Source organism: Argopecten irradians, chromosome 5, assembly GCF_041381155.1.
Source record: "Argopecten irradians isolate NY chromosome 5, Ai_NY, whole genome shotgun sequence".
NCBI lineage: Eukaryota > Metazoa > Mollusca > Bivalvia > Pectinida > Pectinidae > Argopecten > Argopecten irradians.
In genome coordinates, this window is record NC_091138.1 from 29,398,854 (window position 1) to 29,418,460 (window position 19,607).

At 32.3% G+C, this 19,607-nt stretch overlaps 1 protein-coding gene across 6 annotated transcripts in view; it reads right to left on the reverse strand.

Moving 5' to 3' along the window:
• The window catches only part of LOC138323466 (trinucleotide repeat-containing gene 18 protein-like), a 77,798-nt gene that overhangs the window by 44,743 nt on the left and 13,448 nt on the right, over positions 1 to 19,607 (reverse strand). For 3 of the 6 annotated variants that reach the window (XM_069268103.1, XM_069268105.1, XM_069268099.1), the window contains exons 1-2: positions 7,425 to 7,580; positions 4,170 to 4,478 (exon numbers count right to left, since the gene is read on the reverse strand). In XM_069268103.1, the coding sequence (XP_069124204.1) occupies positions 4,170 to 4,398 (229 nt within the window). In that variant the 5' untranslated portion in view covers positions 4,399 to 4,478; positions 7,425 to 7,580. Of the gene's footprint in view, positions 1 to 4,169; positions 4,479 to 7,424; positions 7,582 to 19,607 lie in introns of those variants that run through there. The other 3 variants (XM_069268104.1, XM_069268102.1, XM_069268101.1) reach the window with 2 other exon arrangements.

The following is a 19,607-nucleotide window of genomic DNA, read 5'->3' on the forward strand; positions in this document are numbered from 1 at the left end:
ATACGATGTCAACAGAACAAATAATATTGCATCATATCATATACACTTCAATCATTTCAATGAAACATACAAAAGGACGAACATGTATAAATATACGAGAAAACCAAGCATGTGTTAGCTTGGGTTTTCAACCTCTATTATTGAACAAAACTTGCATATACAAGATAGACAGCTTCACCACTTTTTTCGTAATTAAGTAAAAGCGTTTGGTCTAAAGCTTTCAACTTTCATTAAATCGTTAAACTATGTGTTTCAATTCCATGCACAAAGTTGGTTTGTCAATTGAATATTATTATAGAATGAAAAATGAAAAAAAGCATGGGTCGATTTAGGTAACGTTATAGAAGGAATTAAATACATATCTATGAAAGCGATGATAATTGAAATAATTACTTTGGATTTCCATTTGTTGTATTGTTCTGAGCCAAACAATTTATTAATATGTCATCAATCATTAATTATTTCTAGTCGATAAAAAGCTCCTGATGATATAATGAGATGAAGTGCTCATTTTCAAAATAATTGCAATTTATATTCAAAGGTTACGGCTTCCTTGGTATTGCTGAGCAAAGAGATGGAATTCTTAGCGTGGGCCAATCAATATCGATACATCTATGACAAAAACTATCTAGAAACAGAAGAACTGACCTCCCTACCATTTTAATGTTAGATTAACGACATAGGAGATGGATCTAATAAGGAGCGCTCCATTATCGTTGTTAATGTATTGAGGGTATTTGCACGTGTAGAAATGACATGAAGCTTCCCCGATGTCCACACCATCAATCTCCATTGTATATGTTCATTGTTATCACAATATCGATACAGAGGAGCCATCTGCTAATCACGGGCTTTGCATACATTTCGCAAATTGTACAAGTGCTTCCTTTCATTAGTTTAGGTCACGTAGTGATTTCAACTTTAGTAAGTATTTAGTATGTTTCATCATATATACATGTATATATTCAATGAATATAATTTGTACCATAAATCATTTATCTATGCTGAAATATACTATAATTAAGGATAAAATTTGCTTATTTCCATTTTAAATTTTAAATATTTCCAGAAAATTCAAATTTTGTATATATAATTATCTCATTTTGATTTACTTAGAGAGGGTAAATATCTGATGAACGCGTGAACAATTCATGATCAATGCCCAATAGGTTGCGCCTATTGATCTTAAAGTTTCCTTAGTAGTGTTTGATTGTTGAAATTAATTCAGGTTTTATCCCATTCAATTTATTAATTATCCCATTAAACGTTTAAATGGGACACGATCCTAGCCAGTCATAATCCATGAAGGATATTTTTTTTAAAAACCGTGTATACTGCAGATCGCCTATTTATCAATACACGACGGAAAACCCTTCCAAAAAGAGCTCTAGAATTAATTTAGTATTATTGCATCCTCCACGACCAATCAGTTGTGTTATCTTTATAGCATTTAACATTTCCGTGAAAAATCCCCAGATATCAATTTTATTCCTCAATATCTCGTGGCGAGAGCCCATGGCCGCCCGGTATACAGTGGACGCCACATGTGTTCCATCGAGGCAAACCAATTCTCTATGTCCATCCTTATTTAATCTCACGCTTCAGTGATTGATAGCAATCATCGGAATATTTGTTTTGTTCTCATTTCCAAATGGCATAACAATTACACGAGATATTGTGTTAAAAGTTTAATTGCACAATGATTCTGGTCATTTCTAAATGAACTCATCGCGTTATACACGGTACTTTAAAAGCTGCTTATTCCCAAGACTCCAAGTTAAATTGCGGTTTTTGAGTTACCACTTTGTTTTCAGCGGATATTATAAATCAAAGAAATTCTTCATTTGATATATATTGAAAATTAAAGAAGACTAATTAATTTGTTTTTTTTTCTTCTTCCTTCGCACTTTGTCATGGCAATATTATATGAACGATACATTTCTATTTTTTAACAGTTAGTGTCTATGTCCTCACTTTCGATTTGATTTTTCATTTCTCATTTCCATTAATATTGGGGAACATTCGATTGACAATATATCCCCAATAGCCTACCAAAACTCTCCTATCGTTTGAATATTTATGTTAAGTTTTACTTTCCTCAAAAACATGTTTTCGTGTGGCTATACCTTATCTATATGGAAATTCTATTGGGCTCATGACACTAGAGCATTATTGTCACCATGCTTAAATATTTATAAATATATATTGAATTTCGCAAACTCAGGCTCTCCCAAAGTCATGGAGACGAGAATAAATCAAACATATTTGAGACAGAAGACATGACCAAGCTTACATAAACACCAGAAAGTTAACTCGGATATACGAGTCACCAGGTCTAAAGTACTTCATTAATTTTGTATAGTATTTACAATTGATGTTTTAATGTGCTAAACAGAAACCCGAATAAAGTATTAAAACATTTGTAATTTACACAGGCTTGACAAATTTTCAATTATCAAGTTTCTGAAGAAATGATATTATTTTCATACATAATAAACTAGGAGCTAATTTCATATAATGAATTCTGTATGGTATACGAATCCTCATCCATATTATGGATTTCAGAACTTTTTAAAATATTTTGTTCACCTGGGCTGAACGCATATTTGTGCTGTTTGTCAGACTATTGAATTGTGGTTTTAAGCCAAGACCATACCTGGAGATAGCAGGTGTTTTATTTATCTTTTTACATATCAAACTGTACAATACATCGCCAATGTCAACTATTTACCAAGTGACAACAGTATAGTGTAAATAATTAACGTCACGTATTTAGGAGGTATAGTCAATAATATATAATAATAACATGATTACCAATATCTTGCCAACAAGCCGACAAATTCTTATATTCTGAGACAATAAAAAACAAATATAGGAAGAAATTTCAAAGTTTGGGCTTACCTTTATTAATCATTTTATATCATACTAATAATCTTTCTTGAAATCGGTACACAACATATTAAGCAGATAAAGCTCATTTAGAAATTGTCTAGCACACTGAAGAAATCTAATGTTTGTGGGTAACAACATGCCAGGTTATTCCGGTGTCTGAATTTCACATTATCATTTGTTAAACTCTAACATCTGGTGGAGAGTCACTTCTCTACTCCTCCACAGATATGCCACAACAGTTTGGTATTCGCGTGATATACAGGGTGTGTGAATTTATACCCGTTATACCTTATTCATCTGGCGTTTAATACAATATAAAAATATATTCATACATTTCAGAATAGTTTTATTTAGTTAAGACGAATCCTTTCATGAATAATGAATAATGAATAATGAAATAATGAAAATGGATAATGTTTATAACAGCAATAGCCAAAACCCTGCAATTCCTTTATAATTTAAAATGGAAAAGTCTATTCAAATACAGTATTACTTGATCTCACCGGGAAAGTGTAGAAATTATTTATTCCTTATTCATTTATACGTGCAAACGCTTATTCACTAATGTCGAAATTAATTGCAATATAATTGTTAATAAGATGTCAGGTATAGTCGTAACTAGTGACTACAGATGTACGGTGCGATATATAGTTACATATAAGTTTCTAAAAGAGTTTTATGATCTTTCAGGCAACAATCTTTTTCCAATTTGACAACCCTTTCACATTTCATCGATCTTGCCAATAAAGTCCCCGGCGTTACTAAGGAATAGACAGAGACTTTGAACAGAGAGGAATTTCGGTTATCCTCTTATTATATTGCAAATAAATTGCAATTATCATACATATTTTTGAATCCACATTGAAATAACTCTGATCATTAAGAAAAAGAAGCAATTAAAAAATATGCTTTTTATACCAATGCAATGACAAGGTAAGTATTGTATATGGTGTTTAGAATTTTGGCATCTGTATGAAATATTTGGCGCCCAGCAAAAATGTAAGTATACATTTACAACTCTCTGAGAGTGTTTTATGAGACATTTTGATTCACTGTCCAGTCTAACACCCGATATAATCAAACATGTATTCATGTGTAAAAATTGATAAAAGTTCCGATCATTAGACTCGAATCGTCAGACTTTTCTAATATCAGTGACGTTGTTTAACAAACCAGCACTCTGACAATGCTCTGCTGTATGTACAGACTTGGCCACCCGCGACGTGCAGTACACAGACACCAAGCCATGGACATATACCTTCAGAATTAATTCTTACCTTGTGACGGGAGGGGCAACGAAGAGGGAAGGTACCGGGCAGAATAAGCTTGGTACTGTGATGTAGTTGGCGTCGTCCCCCGGGCCATATCCTGTAGGGCCGTTCCCCCTGCCCCTGGTCTTCCAAGCACTGCAGAATGGGCGGCATCGAAACCTGTTTCGTATGTCCCAATAGCATTAGCACCAATAAGCCGAGCTCGATCCAGAGTAAAATCAAGTGGAGCGTCCATTATGTAAATATCCAAAGATTATCATCCATAAGCCCGCGCACACTGGCCATTCCCTACTGAACGCCACCAGTCTTCCATACCTACAACACAAAATAACATTCAGTGTAATCCTTTTGAAGTTGATGGAATTCTTCGCGATAAAAGAGAAGAAAATTTTCGGAAATTGTTATCACGCACCGTACGCATTAGATGGCGTACCTTAAGAGTGTGACGTAAAAAGGATGCTTTTCCTACTATCAGAACAATGCCAAGTCTATTCACTAATTTTGGGAGACATTTGCACGCCTTCTTAGACAAGCATAACAGTTCTTCGAGTCAGTGCATTGGCATTGTACTGCCTGATGTAACTTCTGCCCCAAAAATTCACAATTTGCAGTCAACACAAAATAAGTATATGGTTTTAACATGCCCACGATCTTCATTACACAACCGCACGCAAGTTAATGTAAGCCCCTTGTGTTCGGCCTTGAAGGCGATGTTAATAAATTACTGCCTTACTCCGTCTTTAGTACCAAACCGTCGTGTTGTTAACTTTCCGTGAAATACCCGGTATAAGAGAGATAGAGAGAGCTATCTAGTTTTATCCTCCATACATAAACCAGTCTGTGGTAAATGGACTTTTCTTAATATTAACATGATATCTTGCATATATGAGATGCTGCGTTCCCGCAAGTGTCATATGTGTTTTGCAAAGAGCGATCGTGGTTGTTACTAGAAGCCACCGGCATCGCACAAGCTGACATTGATGAATATTGAACAGGTATGCCATAATGAATATTGAACAGGTATGCCATAAGCATATACTGCGTCCGACGTCGTCAAAACCTACAGCTTTTCATTGAGTCTTCATTTTATTCTTAATAACATTTTTCCTGATGAACAAGGAAGCGTGAGATAAATTCTAGAAAATACACGTGGCAATAACTGTAGTGTAAAAAAATCCCTTTCTTCCTTTACCATCATCAGATTATAACTCAATTTCAGTTTAAGCAACATTTATATACAAGTACTCATTCGACCAGCTAAAAAGGATTAAAAATTAAGTAAACCTGGCAAGCTCCGTCGCATATCAAGTGAAATATTGATATGTTCATCAAACAGCAATCAGAAAGTCCTATAGGCGATTGAGTTCTATTTCCGAGGGTGCAAACTACGAAATGCACCAAACCTTTCAAACAGTTTCTAGTAAAATCATTCTGAGGTAGATCGGTGTCGGTTGGTGTAGGAAGAACTAAGAATGATCATAACCTAATCCCACCACTAGATCGCCCAAGTTCTCATATCGGCTCTTGAATTTTAACCAATTTGCCAGAGTTATCAGCCAATCATTTTCCTGCTAGATTTAGTGGAACGAATTAGCTTATCTAATACACCCTTACAATCTTTATTTATTCAAAAATTACAAGGTGATTTTACTAGATTGGACCAAATCTTCGTCTCCCTTCCGCTACTCGCAACTCATTACAAAAATGCCCATCGACATGGCAAGACGCCGTAAGATGCTGGACACTGAAACTAAATACTTTGCTGCCAGTATGCCTTTAAAATTGCCGGCTTGCTAGAGTGTATATTTCATTTTCTCTGTCTACATAGGGAGAGGCTTGAAAAACAGGGTTGTTTTTTATGTTTATCGTGGATGGTCATTTTAGCTGCCCAAAATGCCGGACGATAATTATTTTATTGAATTGTCACCTGTCAACACTATCACCAGCTTTAAAGGGTTCTGATTTTTAATGCTATTATTCAGTTCTTATAAAGAAATATTAAAACGTGTTATAATATAAAGATTATCAAGCTCAATTTATAGAACAAAACATAAGGGGTTGTAATATGTCGACGTGTACTTCGTATCAGAAATTCGGCGGTTTTTATAACATGTATAAAATAATATATCATCAATATAGGAACACAATGTACACATTATCAACTAACATGTACAATCATATAAATATTATAATAAGGTAGCATAAAACAACTTTTAGAAATGAACCTGTCGTAGGAAACATCATTCAAATTAAATTATGTCAACTACGCAGTAAGTACGATTACCGGAAAGAAGCAATGTTAAGAATAAAGCAATATACAGATTATTCCCGCTAGTATCTTATTAAATGTTTGGGATAAGGATAGAAATTTCATTAAATGATAATACATTATTTGGTCAATAATAATATCTTAATCGAGGCAAATTAAGATAAGTTACGGAGAAAAAATAGTTGAAAAAGTCATATGCGTGATACGATACCTTATTTTTAAATACTGTTTTAAAACTACACATTTTATGCTATTGCTGTTTTCAAAATATGTTTAAAATACTTTTGCTATCACGTTTTATTAATACATTTGTTTTTGTTTTCCCCTTGAATTTTTTAATCACACCCTTCATAAATATTAAAAAATGTTCGAACTGATGTTAAAAAATATCAGTAAAATACGGAAATCATGATAAATAAATACCAAGAAAATTCCAAATTTATTCAGTTTTAAACCGGTTTAATATGACGTCGGATTTCTCTATTTGATTTTAAACAGATGTCAAAAACATGGATTTTTGTTTTCGACATAAAAAGTTAAAACAAATTTTAGTGGACAGTATCTTATTCGATTTGAGTAAAAGCAACCCAAGTTTAACACATGAATGTATATCAAGGCCCAGCGGTAAATACATATTCTACCAGCATGTTTACACCCAGCGTGTAGTCGGATGACGTACATCTACGCCGTGGCTTTTGCGGTGTAATAAACAATATTCGGCTAATTTTAACATATTATTTGGATTGCTTAAGTTTCAAGTAATAATTTTCCTGCATAGAAAAAATATCAATATATGAGATGAGCTGACTGTCATTATTTTTCAAAAAGCGGTTTTACCTGTAGAAATTTGGAAAGTAGGCCAATTGTTGTTTTTAAATTGATATCCACATGAGGATTTACACAAGAACCTAAACTGTTATTCACAAAATAATTATTTATATTCACTAACATCGATTAAAGCTCAGAAAAATCGTAAAAAAAGATTCCCTTACCTTTACGAATAATAATTCCATGAAAAAAGCAACATTTTGCTGGGTGTGTAAAATGGCCTGCTTTACCAGGCGAGTTCTATCATGGCGGCTTGCTGTAGTGTTCACGACACATTGAGTTATTGTTGGTGCGGGTTGTCTATCCGAGCTATGCAAGCTCGGCTGTGATTGGCTAGCCACGAATCCCCCGTGGACATACTTATCTGCCTGTCCCATACTTAGGTTTCTTAGTTGCCCGTGTAAACAAACATAACTGTCACGGCTTACGAGGAAGGGAGTGGTTATTTAGACCCAGAGAAAGACGCTGCTGACCTGGAAAAAAGTGTATTACCATTGTAAGCCGGCCAACCGGTCGCGAACGGGAAATATGTTATGTGTTTTGAAAATGCCCCTTGCTAGCAAGCTGAAAGGAAAATGGCTGCCGGTGGTTTTGAGTAGGTTGTTGTTGTCAATGGAAGAGATCCTGAGCCAGCCTGATTTATCATTCCGTACATATAATAAACCTCATGGATATAAACTAGGGGATCTAGAAACCGTGTGTATTCACTTTTGATCACGTGTAAACATTGACTGATTCAAGCTTTAATTCCCTTCGGAGGGACCTTCGACCCCTGGCTGGGCCAAATTTACATGGAATGGCAAGCTGTGGATATTAAATTGCTTTGCAGCAACCTCTCCGGAAATAGATAGCGAGGACATATTTAATTCAAGGAATTCGTATTTTGGCATATGCTAGGAGAATAATGTTTACATGAACGGTGAGTGTATGTCTGGCATAGGTGTATTTATATACGGCTAAGGTAGATATGCGTATTTATGTTAATGTGTATGTGTGTGTTAGCGTGTGTGTATGGGTCTAGAGAAGTATGAGAACAGGGGTTGCTCAGCTGTTAGGTTACTTGCTAGATGCAGTTTGTTGATAACAACACAAACGTAGATCACTCAGGGATGTGCTCTATTTTGCGTGTTACTTGCTTTGATTTTAAGCTTCTACGAAAATTAAGTCCGTCAAATAAAAGATTTAATTTTTTACCATAATAACAATACTTCATATTATAGCAATACTTCATATTATAGCATTGTTTAAGCTAACATTTAAAATCAATATTACCTTTTAAAGAATGTTTTGGAAGAAAAAATATATGCATTATTACAAAAAAATGCTACAGCGAAATATTCCAATTTAGAAATTAAGCAACTAAAATATAGTTCTTATAGCAGTTACTTTATTTTGTATTATATTTTAGATATATAGCATGATCTGTTGTTTATTGTGTCTATTTCAGATAGAAATACTCATTAATCCTACAAAAAAAGAAAACTTAAATCATTTGGATTTCATTAACAAAACCTATTTCATATTAAATCCTTAAAAACTCATTAATAGTATTTCTATTTCAGATTAATAAAAACAATGAAATTTACTATAAATGTATGCAAAAAACACCGTTTCTGGATATTTACCTTTCTCTAAACCACAAACAAATACCAATGCATAGAAACTATAGTTAGGCAGTCTTGTCAAATTCATAGTACGATATTTTAGTATTAGCCGTGTTTGTATATATATTTATTCCTGTTATTCCAACATTTAATTATATAATACCGTTTTGCAATGGATATATAAAACTATTGGATATATAAAACATAGTTTTATTATGTTTTATATAAAAATCTTGATTATTGTTTATAGTCTAGTTTTAATCCGTTGATTTAGAATTTGCTTTTGCTTTACTCCTCAATTAAAAAAATATTAGAATAGTTGAAGCGAAATAAGTTTCGAAATAATATTTATTTCGTGTTTACTGTAATGATAAATTTGCTGGAATTGAATTATTCTTTGGGTAAATTTCGTTATATTATTTATTGAACAAACATGCATACAGCACGATAATTATTATTTCTAGAACTTTGACAACTCTGTTGAGAGTCAAGTTTCATAGGTTGAATAACATCTATAAGAATCAATCATATTTTGTGTACATTAGAAAATTATATACGTTAGCCTGATATTTTACCTAAATATACGGTTTGTGAAGTAAACCCATTTTAAGCGAATTACAATTTAACCACTAGTAATTTGTTTTAGTATCTTTATCGTAATAATTTGGTTATAAATATCATAAACAACTTCAGTTCTACAAAATTCTTAAACAAACTAAGATTTCAACTAATCGATGTTCAAATTACATTCCATAAATGATACTCAATGTATTATTTCTAACATGTACATACATGGTCATGGCTAATTTAGATGAAAAGTTCCAAGAATGGGTGTACACTGTAAATATACCACTGCTTAATTACAATTTGTGTCCATACTCGTACTGTATTCATTTTGTTTCCCAATATTATAATATTATTACTAGTTATTACTACTAGCTGACGTTCTTACGAATCTGTGTTGTTTTTGTTTTGCATTGCGGGAGGATAATCTAAACGCAAACCTACAAAATGTTTCCCCTAAAATGTGATTAAATCCATTTTACCATAAAATCCAATTAAGTGATATTGTTGTTATACCAAAGGTTTGAATTCAACACATTGCGTATTTCCAGATTTAAAATTGAATAGAAATATTTCCTGACTGAAAACAGGTTTTTTGACTGACATTGTTAAAAATTCAGAATATTTAATTTTAAAGATGAACAATGAAATAGTGTTTGTTTTCATAATTAATCTGGCGAATGAGATGAAATTCTTCAGCAATTTGATTAACTGATGACTCATTTTAACAAAATGAAAGACGAAGTAGAACGTTATAACGAAGAAAACATTTTGCAATCTGACATAATTTACGTTAATTCTGAAATAAAACAGCAGCGTTTTTATTTGTCGAAATATCGAAACTCACGTTAAAATAATAAAGTTTATCTCATCTACTTACGATATTCTAAAAGATATCTGGTAGAAAATAAAAATGGAAGGTTTTCGCCCAAAAATGCTTTTGCAGAAAAAGAAGAGCATCTGTGTGATTGGTAAGTTTAAATACCAAGTTCAAACGAGGTAGGTTGGTGTCAGTCAAAGTGGTATTTCGAAATTCATCTTTAATCCTATATCCGGTTTTAACTTCTCATAATTCTTTCAAAACACTACAGGAATCTTTAAATCTTACGTTGTTAATTCACACAAAGATGTGTCTCCATGGTAGAATATAGAACGAACAGGACAATATTGTTATCGATCGTTCTGTCATCAAACGGTTCAAAACAGAGTGAAAACATGGTGAATTATTACACCATAAAAGACATAATGCGTTCTACGACCTTATCATGGGCTGACCTACATGGACCGCAAACACTTCGATTTTTAACACTGTGTATTATAGAATTTGTATTACTTAATAATTATCTTTGGGCGTTTATGTCTGCATTTAGAATTTATATTTACACCTGCATTCGAATATAGGACAAACAGTGGTGTCATCAAAATATTCTAGACAGCTTAAATCTATCTTTGAAAATTGTCGACGAAAACTGAACTTAATTTTTATGAAACGTGTCGATATCAACTGATGGAATAGGAACTAAAGGTATGTTTACATATAAATTTGGTTTTAAGTAATTAGAATAAAGTTATCACTTTTCGAATAGATATGGTGAGGGAAGAAACGTATGAAATACTAATGAAATCTAGGAGTTCCATTATGAGTGCTGAAAGAGTTGTAAGACGAAGCGTCTTCTGTATAGAGATTTTAGATATTTGCTGGCATGTCATTGTTTCTTTTATTGTTACTGGCAAATTTTAGCCTTGGAAGTTAATTGTTTTCTTTGCAAAGATGTTTATTTCATATTTGAGGATATTAAGTGATCATTGTGTCCCGTATCTCTTTCTTTAAGCAAAATATGTGTAATTGTCCTTAATGTTATTGTTATTATTATATTGTTCACAGCTTTAATTCTTTTTTAGTTTTTTTTTTGGATTTATATTGTTGTTCGTATTGATTTTTGCAATTATGATATACCTTCAAGAGTCAGAAAATGCTAAGAATAAAATACATCAAATGTATATTTTTGTCTTTTAGTTATTTTTTCAATTAAAAATCCCTAGGTATTAGACGAAATATTTTTTTCTGTATTATGTTTCCTTTACTACACAATACAACATAAAAATTTTCACTTCAGATATGTTATGACAGTGGAGAATTCATGATTGACGGAGACAGAAGTAAATTTTATTCTTCTTTCTATTACTTTCACCAGCTTTAAATAAAAGAACATCATTTTACGATGATCAGCCAACAATTAAACATATTACAACAGATTTCGATCATTAACGCAGCAATGTAGCAGCAAGATTTTGAAGCACTAGTGGTGACCAATAGTCGTAACTCGTCAACATCAGAACAACTGTCTGTATGGATTCATCGTGAGGGGGTTTCTAAATTAATATCAAATTATATAGTAATGGCATGATCCATAGTTCTGTGTCAATCTCTAAACGCGAATTCAAATACATCGATTGTGATAATACATATATAGCTAAGAAAACCTAGATAGTTAATGCGTTTGTGTATGGTTTGGTCTCATAACCATGTAGAATAATTAGCTTAACGTATTTACTTGTCAAACCTCTGATAAGAGGATTCGAAATAGGTGAAAACAAAAATATCAACGACCTACAATTTTTTCAGTTAATTTTCAATCGTGGACCTAATTAAAAATATTACATTGATAAACTCTTACAAAGGCCATTCTTGGCATTAAAACGTGATCCGTATAAACGACTTCTATCAATGTTAAAATTTAGTTCATTAGGTTTCGCTTTTCGTTTTTTTTTCTTTTGAAAAATTTGATTTATTAATGTTGAATGCAATACGTGAGAAATGTAGCAGAAATTAAAAAAAATACTTACAATGGTGAAAAACTTGCCTCAAAAGTGTTATGAAAATATCATATGATTTATGGTGACTCTAAAATAATTATACAGAAAGATTCCAAACCTGCTGTACACAGCATCAATGGTTGTCAATGTTTTGTATCTTCGCTTAAGCATGTCAGAAATTTACAATATAATGGACAGAATGTAACTTCCATTGCTTTAAAAGCTTCAAGAAGACGGCAAGATATATTTGACATTTGGATGAAAAATAGTCCAAGTTATTTAGGGCACAAGTAATTAGAACATCATCAACAATCATTACGTTTTAAATTGCTTCGATAACGTATGTCCACCGTTACAGAAAGACACATTGCAGTGTCGATATCACAAGGGCAAAATTAAAATCAAGAGAAACGAGCTCGGACCCAACCAGGATGAGGGCGACGATTATTTGTGATGGGTTAAGATGTTGGTTTTTTCTAGCTCCAGAATATCGACTGCCCTGGCTCCGGGATCATGGAACAATCTCAGACATGTGTTAACTTAGTCGTCCAACAATGACGTCTCTTTTCATATAAAATCATCTCTGATAGGTCCAAAATTTAGACTGAGACTTTTAAATGTTTTGAAATGTTTCAAGTTCTCGAGGACCTAGCAGTAATCAAAATAATGGAAACTAATATCTTACCAACTACTGATTGGGCAAAGGGTAATAATATTAACAAAATATGAAGCCAATATAACGGGCAACGACAGTTTAATATAATTACCATCGGATATGAAAATCAATTAAACGAAGCCAAGGATAAAAATAAATATTTTAACGGATACCAATGGAACATTGAACTATAGTTACTTCAAGAGAGTAAGTGTTTTTTTGCTGCTTAACGAAAACACTTATTATTCAATGGTGTATCAAATACTAATATAGGAAAATTAAAAAAATATTTTTTGAAACACAATCATGAGAAATATTTACTTCATATTCAAAGAACTATAGCAAAGGCGATGTTTATTTGGTAAATGGATGTAATATTATGATAAATCCTATATGATTAAATTAATTAAGCGATTGCGGTTTTAAGAATTTCAGTTATATATCAACATTGTAAAGTTTCCTTTTATGATATTGAGGTCATTGCACCATCGGGATACTAAATGGTAAAGTTAAGTGCAATATCAACATAGAATTTGATTCGACAGAGTGAAGAAATGAAGAACTTTTATCTGAAGTACTGGTATAGTATGATGATCAGACACACATTAACAATTCGAGATCACATCTTGAACGAATTATCCCTAATCATTACATATATTATCTTTTTAATTCATCAATTTCAATGTCCCCGTTACTCGGTACTTTCACAATACACTATAAAGACAATAATATTATCATTTTGGATTCAAAGTGGCGTACAATTTAACTCACAGAGCTAGTCTTGAGTCAACGCTTATTCCTTGCATGGAGACATCGCCTTGACCGTACGTATTGAGAACATTTCTTTGGTGGACAAAGACCACATTACGCTAGCCAGTCTATATGATGAATGTTCCGCCAATAATGAAGTAGGGGACTTCAGGCATACACACATGAGCGAAGACGACCCGTTCTAGGACCAATAAATCAACAATTATTAAAGGTTTCGTACGTCTACCCAAATCTTCCTATCATGATAATACTAGGCAACTATGTATGTATTGGATAGCACGCGCTATTGACCATGGACGTTCCGGATGACTTGTCTTTAACGCCTTCAGGGCATTACTCCGGCATGCGCTATAATGATGTTGACAAGCGATGGATGTCATTGTTGGAATTGTGGATAGTGTTGGCAACAGTTGAAGCCACCCGCATAAACACGTCACTTGACAATACGTGCGGGTAATTCTTTTATTAGGCATGTGCTGCATTTTTTTTTAAGAAATGAAATCGACAACAGATCAATGAACAGTTCCGTAAACGGCAAAATATGAGAATGAATGCCTGTACAACACATATGATATGAAATTCTCATATTGGGAGCGTCACTTATGTCAAAAATATAAAAAAAAATCCTAAGGAAAGTTATCCATAAATGTTCGTCGTCAACTTTCGATAAGTATCAACAAACTTAACGTCAGAAATGACTTAACCGAATTTAGGTCATATAGGAATTCCTTAATAATATGTGACAAAATATTATACTCTTTTTCAATGTTTCAAATTCAAGAATTGTTTATATATTTTATTTATTTCATACATTCTTGATTAATCCTTCATCTAACTGCATAATCAGTACACGTGTAAAATATACATTATCAAATATGCATACTACAAACTACTTAAACATGACATAACAAGACTGAGTCTACCCTGAGATGCCGTTACTGTATTAGGGACTGTTTATGCATTCTTTCAAATGACACATGGAACAAACATATTATCTCTCATATAAACCCATAGAGACGACGTGGTTTCCTTGACAGTGTGATGCCGACATTTGTATTGGCCTCTTTATAAAAGAAAATACTTCATCGGAATAAAGTGGGATCTGGAAAGTATGTTAATAACGCAACGGGATCGTTATGAATAGTCTCATTAAAACTTTCTTTTCTCAATTTCTGAATTTGCTTCAGAACATACACACGTTTGCTTCAATCTCAATCGGTGAATTCTACTTCCTAGATTTTTTTCTGGAATAAACATTTCTGCATCTCGACAATATTATTTCGTTTGAATATAATTTGATTATATTTGATGTCAAATTATTTGAGATGATGAATTAATTCATTTGTCCTAATTTCATACCGTCGACGATACAAAAGACGCTTCCTATTCTCGAACATACTTTGATCCTGATCTAGTTGTAAGGAGTTCATATTCAAACATTTTTGTTTAAATATTACCAACAATGACCTGGAAAGTAAGAATATTTGAAATAGCAATGAGCCATACATCAATTGATGAGTTGAAAAGGTTATGTATCACAAATTTAATTCTTGAAGAAGAGTTGGATATAAATAAAATCCAAGGTAAAACAAAGAACATATCCATGGAAACTATTTATACTTATAAACGGCTTTAGTCCAAATCGAATTTTCAAGAAAATCGCATATAACAAAAATATGACTAGAAACTAAATTGTTTTTAAAATAGTAACAGAAATTCAGACAATTATGTGACCTCTCGTTGAAAATAACATAGAATGATAGAATATCGACGATGTGAAAAAATATATTTAATAGCGTATATTGTATTGTTAGTTCTGGTAGAATGGGAAACACCATGGTAACGTGAATTAAGAACAAATCCAATGGAAAAAAAAAAAAAAAAAAACAAAAAACAATGCTATGTTAAGACTATCCAATCGTTATGCAGAGGAAAAGATAACGTAATTTTAAAATGATTGTTGATGCAAAATCTTATCAGCTTTTTCTGCATCAAATAGTATGAATTTGATATATATCTGCTGCCAAATGCACTAAATGGAAAGTATCGTTCTGTTTGGTCGAGCAAATCGTCACCGGTGATGGATGATGTTTTAGTCTATGTCAACACCGTAGATGAATTCTATCAGTAACATTGATTATTTCATCTTTGTTACTTTATTTCCTAAATGCCATATCGACCTCTCGTTATAGCCATTGTCTTGTTGCCCTATTTTATAGACTATTTCAAATGTTCTAAACCACCAACCACACCAAGTAGGTAAATGAAAAATATTGACTTGATCTATCAGAAATAATGAGTCTAAATATATTAACCAAAGAATGATTCACACTTTAAAATCGTTTAGACAGAGCAATTAGAAACGATTTACAGATTATATATCATGAAACTCCAGAATAAGGATGCACGGCTTCGGAGATTACTTCCTCCATAATTACCGCAATGCAAATCGGGTCGGAAATATTAAAAACTAATTAAATGAATAAACTTCTGATGACAACAGTATAACTTAAAATATATTGAGGTATCTAAGATGTCTGACTTTACATCATACACGAAACAAAATATTTCTTGATCAAAAATACGTTGGATATCGTATCGCTACCTTATCTTTTTCAATTAGCATACATGGATCAAGTGGATTTTTCAAATAGCATTCGTAAAATGTAATGAAACTCAAACATTGAGCAACGCTTGATTATTGATTCAAAGGAAATAAAAAATGGTGTGAAGGATCAAACTTTTGAAGAATCAAATCTTAAGTTTAAGCTGAACCAGTTGCAGTTGCAATGTAAGCAAAGATCTAGAAAAGAAGCTAATGGAGTAAAATCGCCGCTGATCTCAATGATCATTGAAGATGTTCAGTTGACAAAGATTTTAAGACTATTGCAGTGAAATAATTGTGAATACCTTTAGGTTAAAAAAGAACTTTGATTTTTTTTTAAATGGGTCAGTTGCAACAGATTTAGAACACACCTCTATAAAGGGTTTCCAATTACGGGAAATCGGATGTATTAACGATTTTTTGGTCACGAACAAAATTATCAGGAGATAAAATATCACATCTCCTGTTAGCAAATTGAACCCGTTTATGTTTCCATTTATCGACCATACAACGTAATGAGGGCAGCTAATTGTACGTCGACCTAATTATCCCTAATTAGCCATTATATCGTAAACATGGGGATTTGATAAACTGCAGGAATCGGAAAATAGAAAACATATGGAATGAATCATTCAAGTTAATTTGTAATACAATTGTGTTTTCCAATTTTCGTAGTTTTTGCGTCTTTTTTTAATAAAATATGTTTATGGATAAAGCATTTTGCTTTCTAATGTTAATATTTTAACAGTTACTTAACTCTATCGTTGCAAGAGGTATGCTTGTAATTTAGGATTTATTCTTATTGTCCATTACGACACAACGCCAATTTACATTTGATAAAGGGCGAAGAGAAATGCTAAACTGTTTGACGAAAACGAGGAATGTATAAAAGAGGAAATTTCTAAAAAAAAAAAAAAAAAAAAAAAAAAAAAGAAAAAAAAAATCCAGAACAACATTATTTTGAAATTGAACGTAAACCAACATAATGATTAATGAGAAGTTACTTAATTCCTAGAATAGAATCAAAGTTTGGCTACTTGGATTTTTTGAGGGGGTGAAGTGGAGGTGTAAGTTTACCCTTGATATGACAATTAACCACAGGTATTTGTAAGATTAACTCATTATTATATACAGGTGTAATAAACATAACTACCATAACTAATGTTAACTACATTTATTTTCAATGTCTAAATTTTGGATACATACTACAAATGTTTGCTACATAAGATGTACATTTCACGTTCAAAGCAGTTTATTGTCACATATAGATATTAAATGACAACAGAAATTATAATTGTTTTCAAAATATCTAAGTAAGCCAGCTGTTGTTTGATGGATCGTGCTGCCTGTTCAGATATCTAGATTGTCGTCGCCCCATGTATAACGGAGTAGGGTTCCCGTGTCAGAATATAGACTGAAATACTGCCAAACAAAAGCTATGGTCAATAACAGTTTGCATTTTTTGGCCTTGGGGCATTCTATCAGTAATAGTATTGGCAGAAGTGTGATTATATTGCCAAGTCTAATGACAATAAAGTATTTCACCTTTAACAATAATAAGAATTTATTCAAAGAAAACTCTTATAAAAACATGAATTAAAATGTTGACAATTATAGGTATACCGGTAAACAGATACTTTGGTAAATAACGTGTTTTCATTTCGCCAATTTAACTAAACTTTCACGGAGCTTTCCAATCTTGAAGGGCCTACCAATTATAGCTTATACCGAAAAAGAGTTAAGGTAAGGAAAGTATTTGAAGCATATACGGAAATAAAGTTTGAAATGTTCTTATATATTTATATTTAAGTTTCTAAGTTGTAATGACAGCAACATCAACTACTCATTTTGCTGTAAGCTTTAAGCTTTATTATGGCCTTGGATAAAGCAGCAATTGTATCAAGCTTGTCTTTCATTAAAAATTAAAAAAAGTGATTGTTTTCAAATCTTATTCGTTAATATCTTTTCCCTTAAATGACAGTGTATACAAATGAAATTCCGTGAGGACATATTAACTTCAAACCCCAACGAAACAAAGAGGTTCACAGTATCTTATATGAAGATTATTCGTATATGAAGAGTACAGCAGATTAACAAAATACTAACGATGAATTTATTACCCTCGTTAACACATTTTTAATAAAGGCTTTTATTATTTTGTAACAACCAAATCTAGAATCTTTTATACAGTGAAATGTTTTATATTATTTTTTATACTTTTATATTTTTAAATTATAAAGTTACCCAATAGCATGTAAATTATGTTTAGTGTTTATTTCAGTGATTATTGTTTTACAATCTTTTTTTCATGTAAGGTAAAAATAAACCATTTGTATTGCGGATGTCGTCGAAGAAGCATCAATTGCTTACTCTTCCAAACACCTGGATCCACTACCTTGTGCATTTTCTGTGGTCGTCTTATTATTTATCTATTCTCTGAGCCTATTAATGAGTTTTTACCACGGTTTTGTTATATAATGGAATTTATTATTTTTGATAACCAATAAAAAAAAAGATAAAAAATAAAAACGGAATCAAATATTAATTTGGATAAAAACAAACTGAATTGTTTACCATATATCATACAACACCAGATATGCTACCGTAAAGTAATATACTTTATTGTGCATTTACAAAAGACATAAATAATGATATTCCCGATCATTCATGTTAAAAGTAATGTAGGAATTTGCATAGAAGACAACTCGTATAGATCATAAAGCTGAAACGAGGACGAGAAGGCAATAAAATACATATAAGAAAATTGGTATAAGTGAGAAACCAGGCAACCCCATTCCTGTAGCCTAAACGCTTAAACAGATATTGAATCATAACTAAGCCTGCTACTGCATCTCAAACGTCATTGTATCTACATATGGTGTAGTTCTGTAACATCCACAGTGGTTTACCCGCATGTTTTATTGTAGTTATATTTGTACTGCCAAGAACTCGTATTATTTCCGATATTGAAATAGATTATGGAAAAGAACAAATGACCCTATTTTTCAAAATTGGAAGAACGCTCTGGCACAAAATATAACTCCATTTTGATGTATAATTAAGTGTCTCTCTCTAATGTCTTGGTACTATTGGTTGATACAATAAAAAAACTCCTTTCTCTCCATATGTATTCACAGTAAGAGTGAGAATAGGATAGAGAAAACTGTGGGAAATACAGTCGGCTTTTCCCGATGTCGGATCAGACATATTGGCGATTTTCTGATATGTATTGTAGTTCCATGTTCATCGTTTAGAGTTTACCTAGATGTCTGGCTTGTGTCTACAACGAAGACGTTTCCTCTATTGGAGCACATGGTTCTATTCTCCTTAT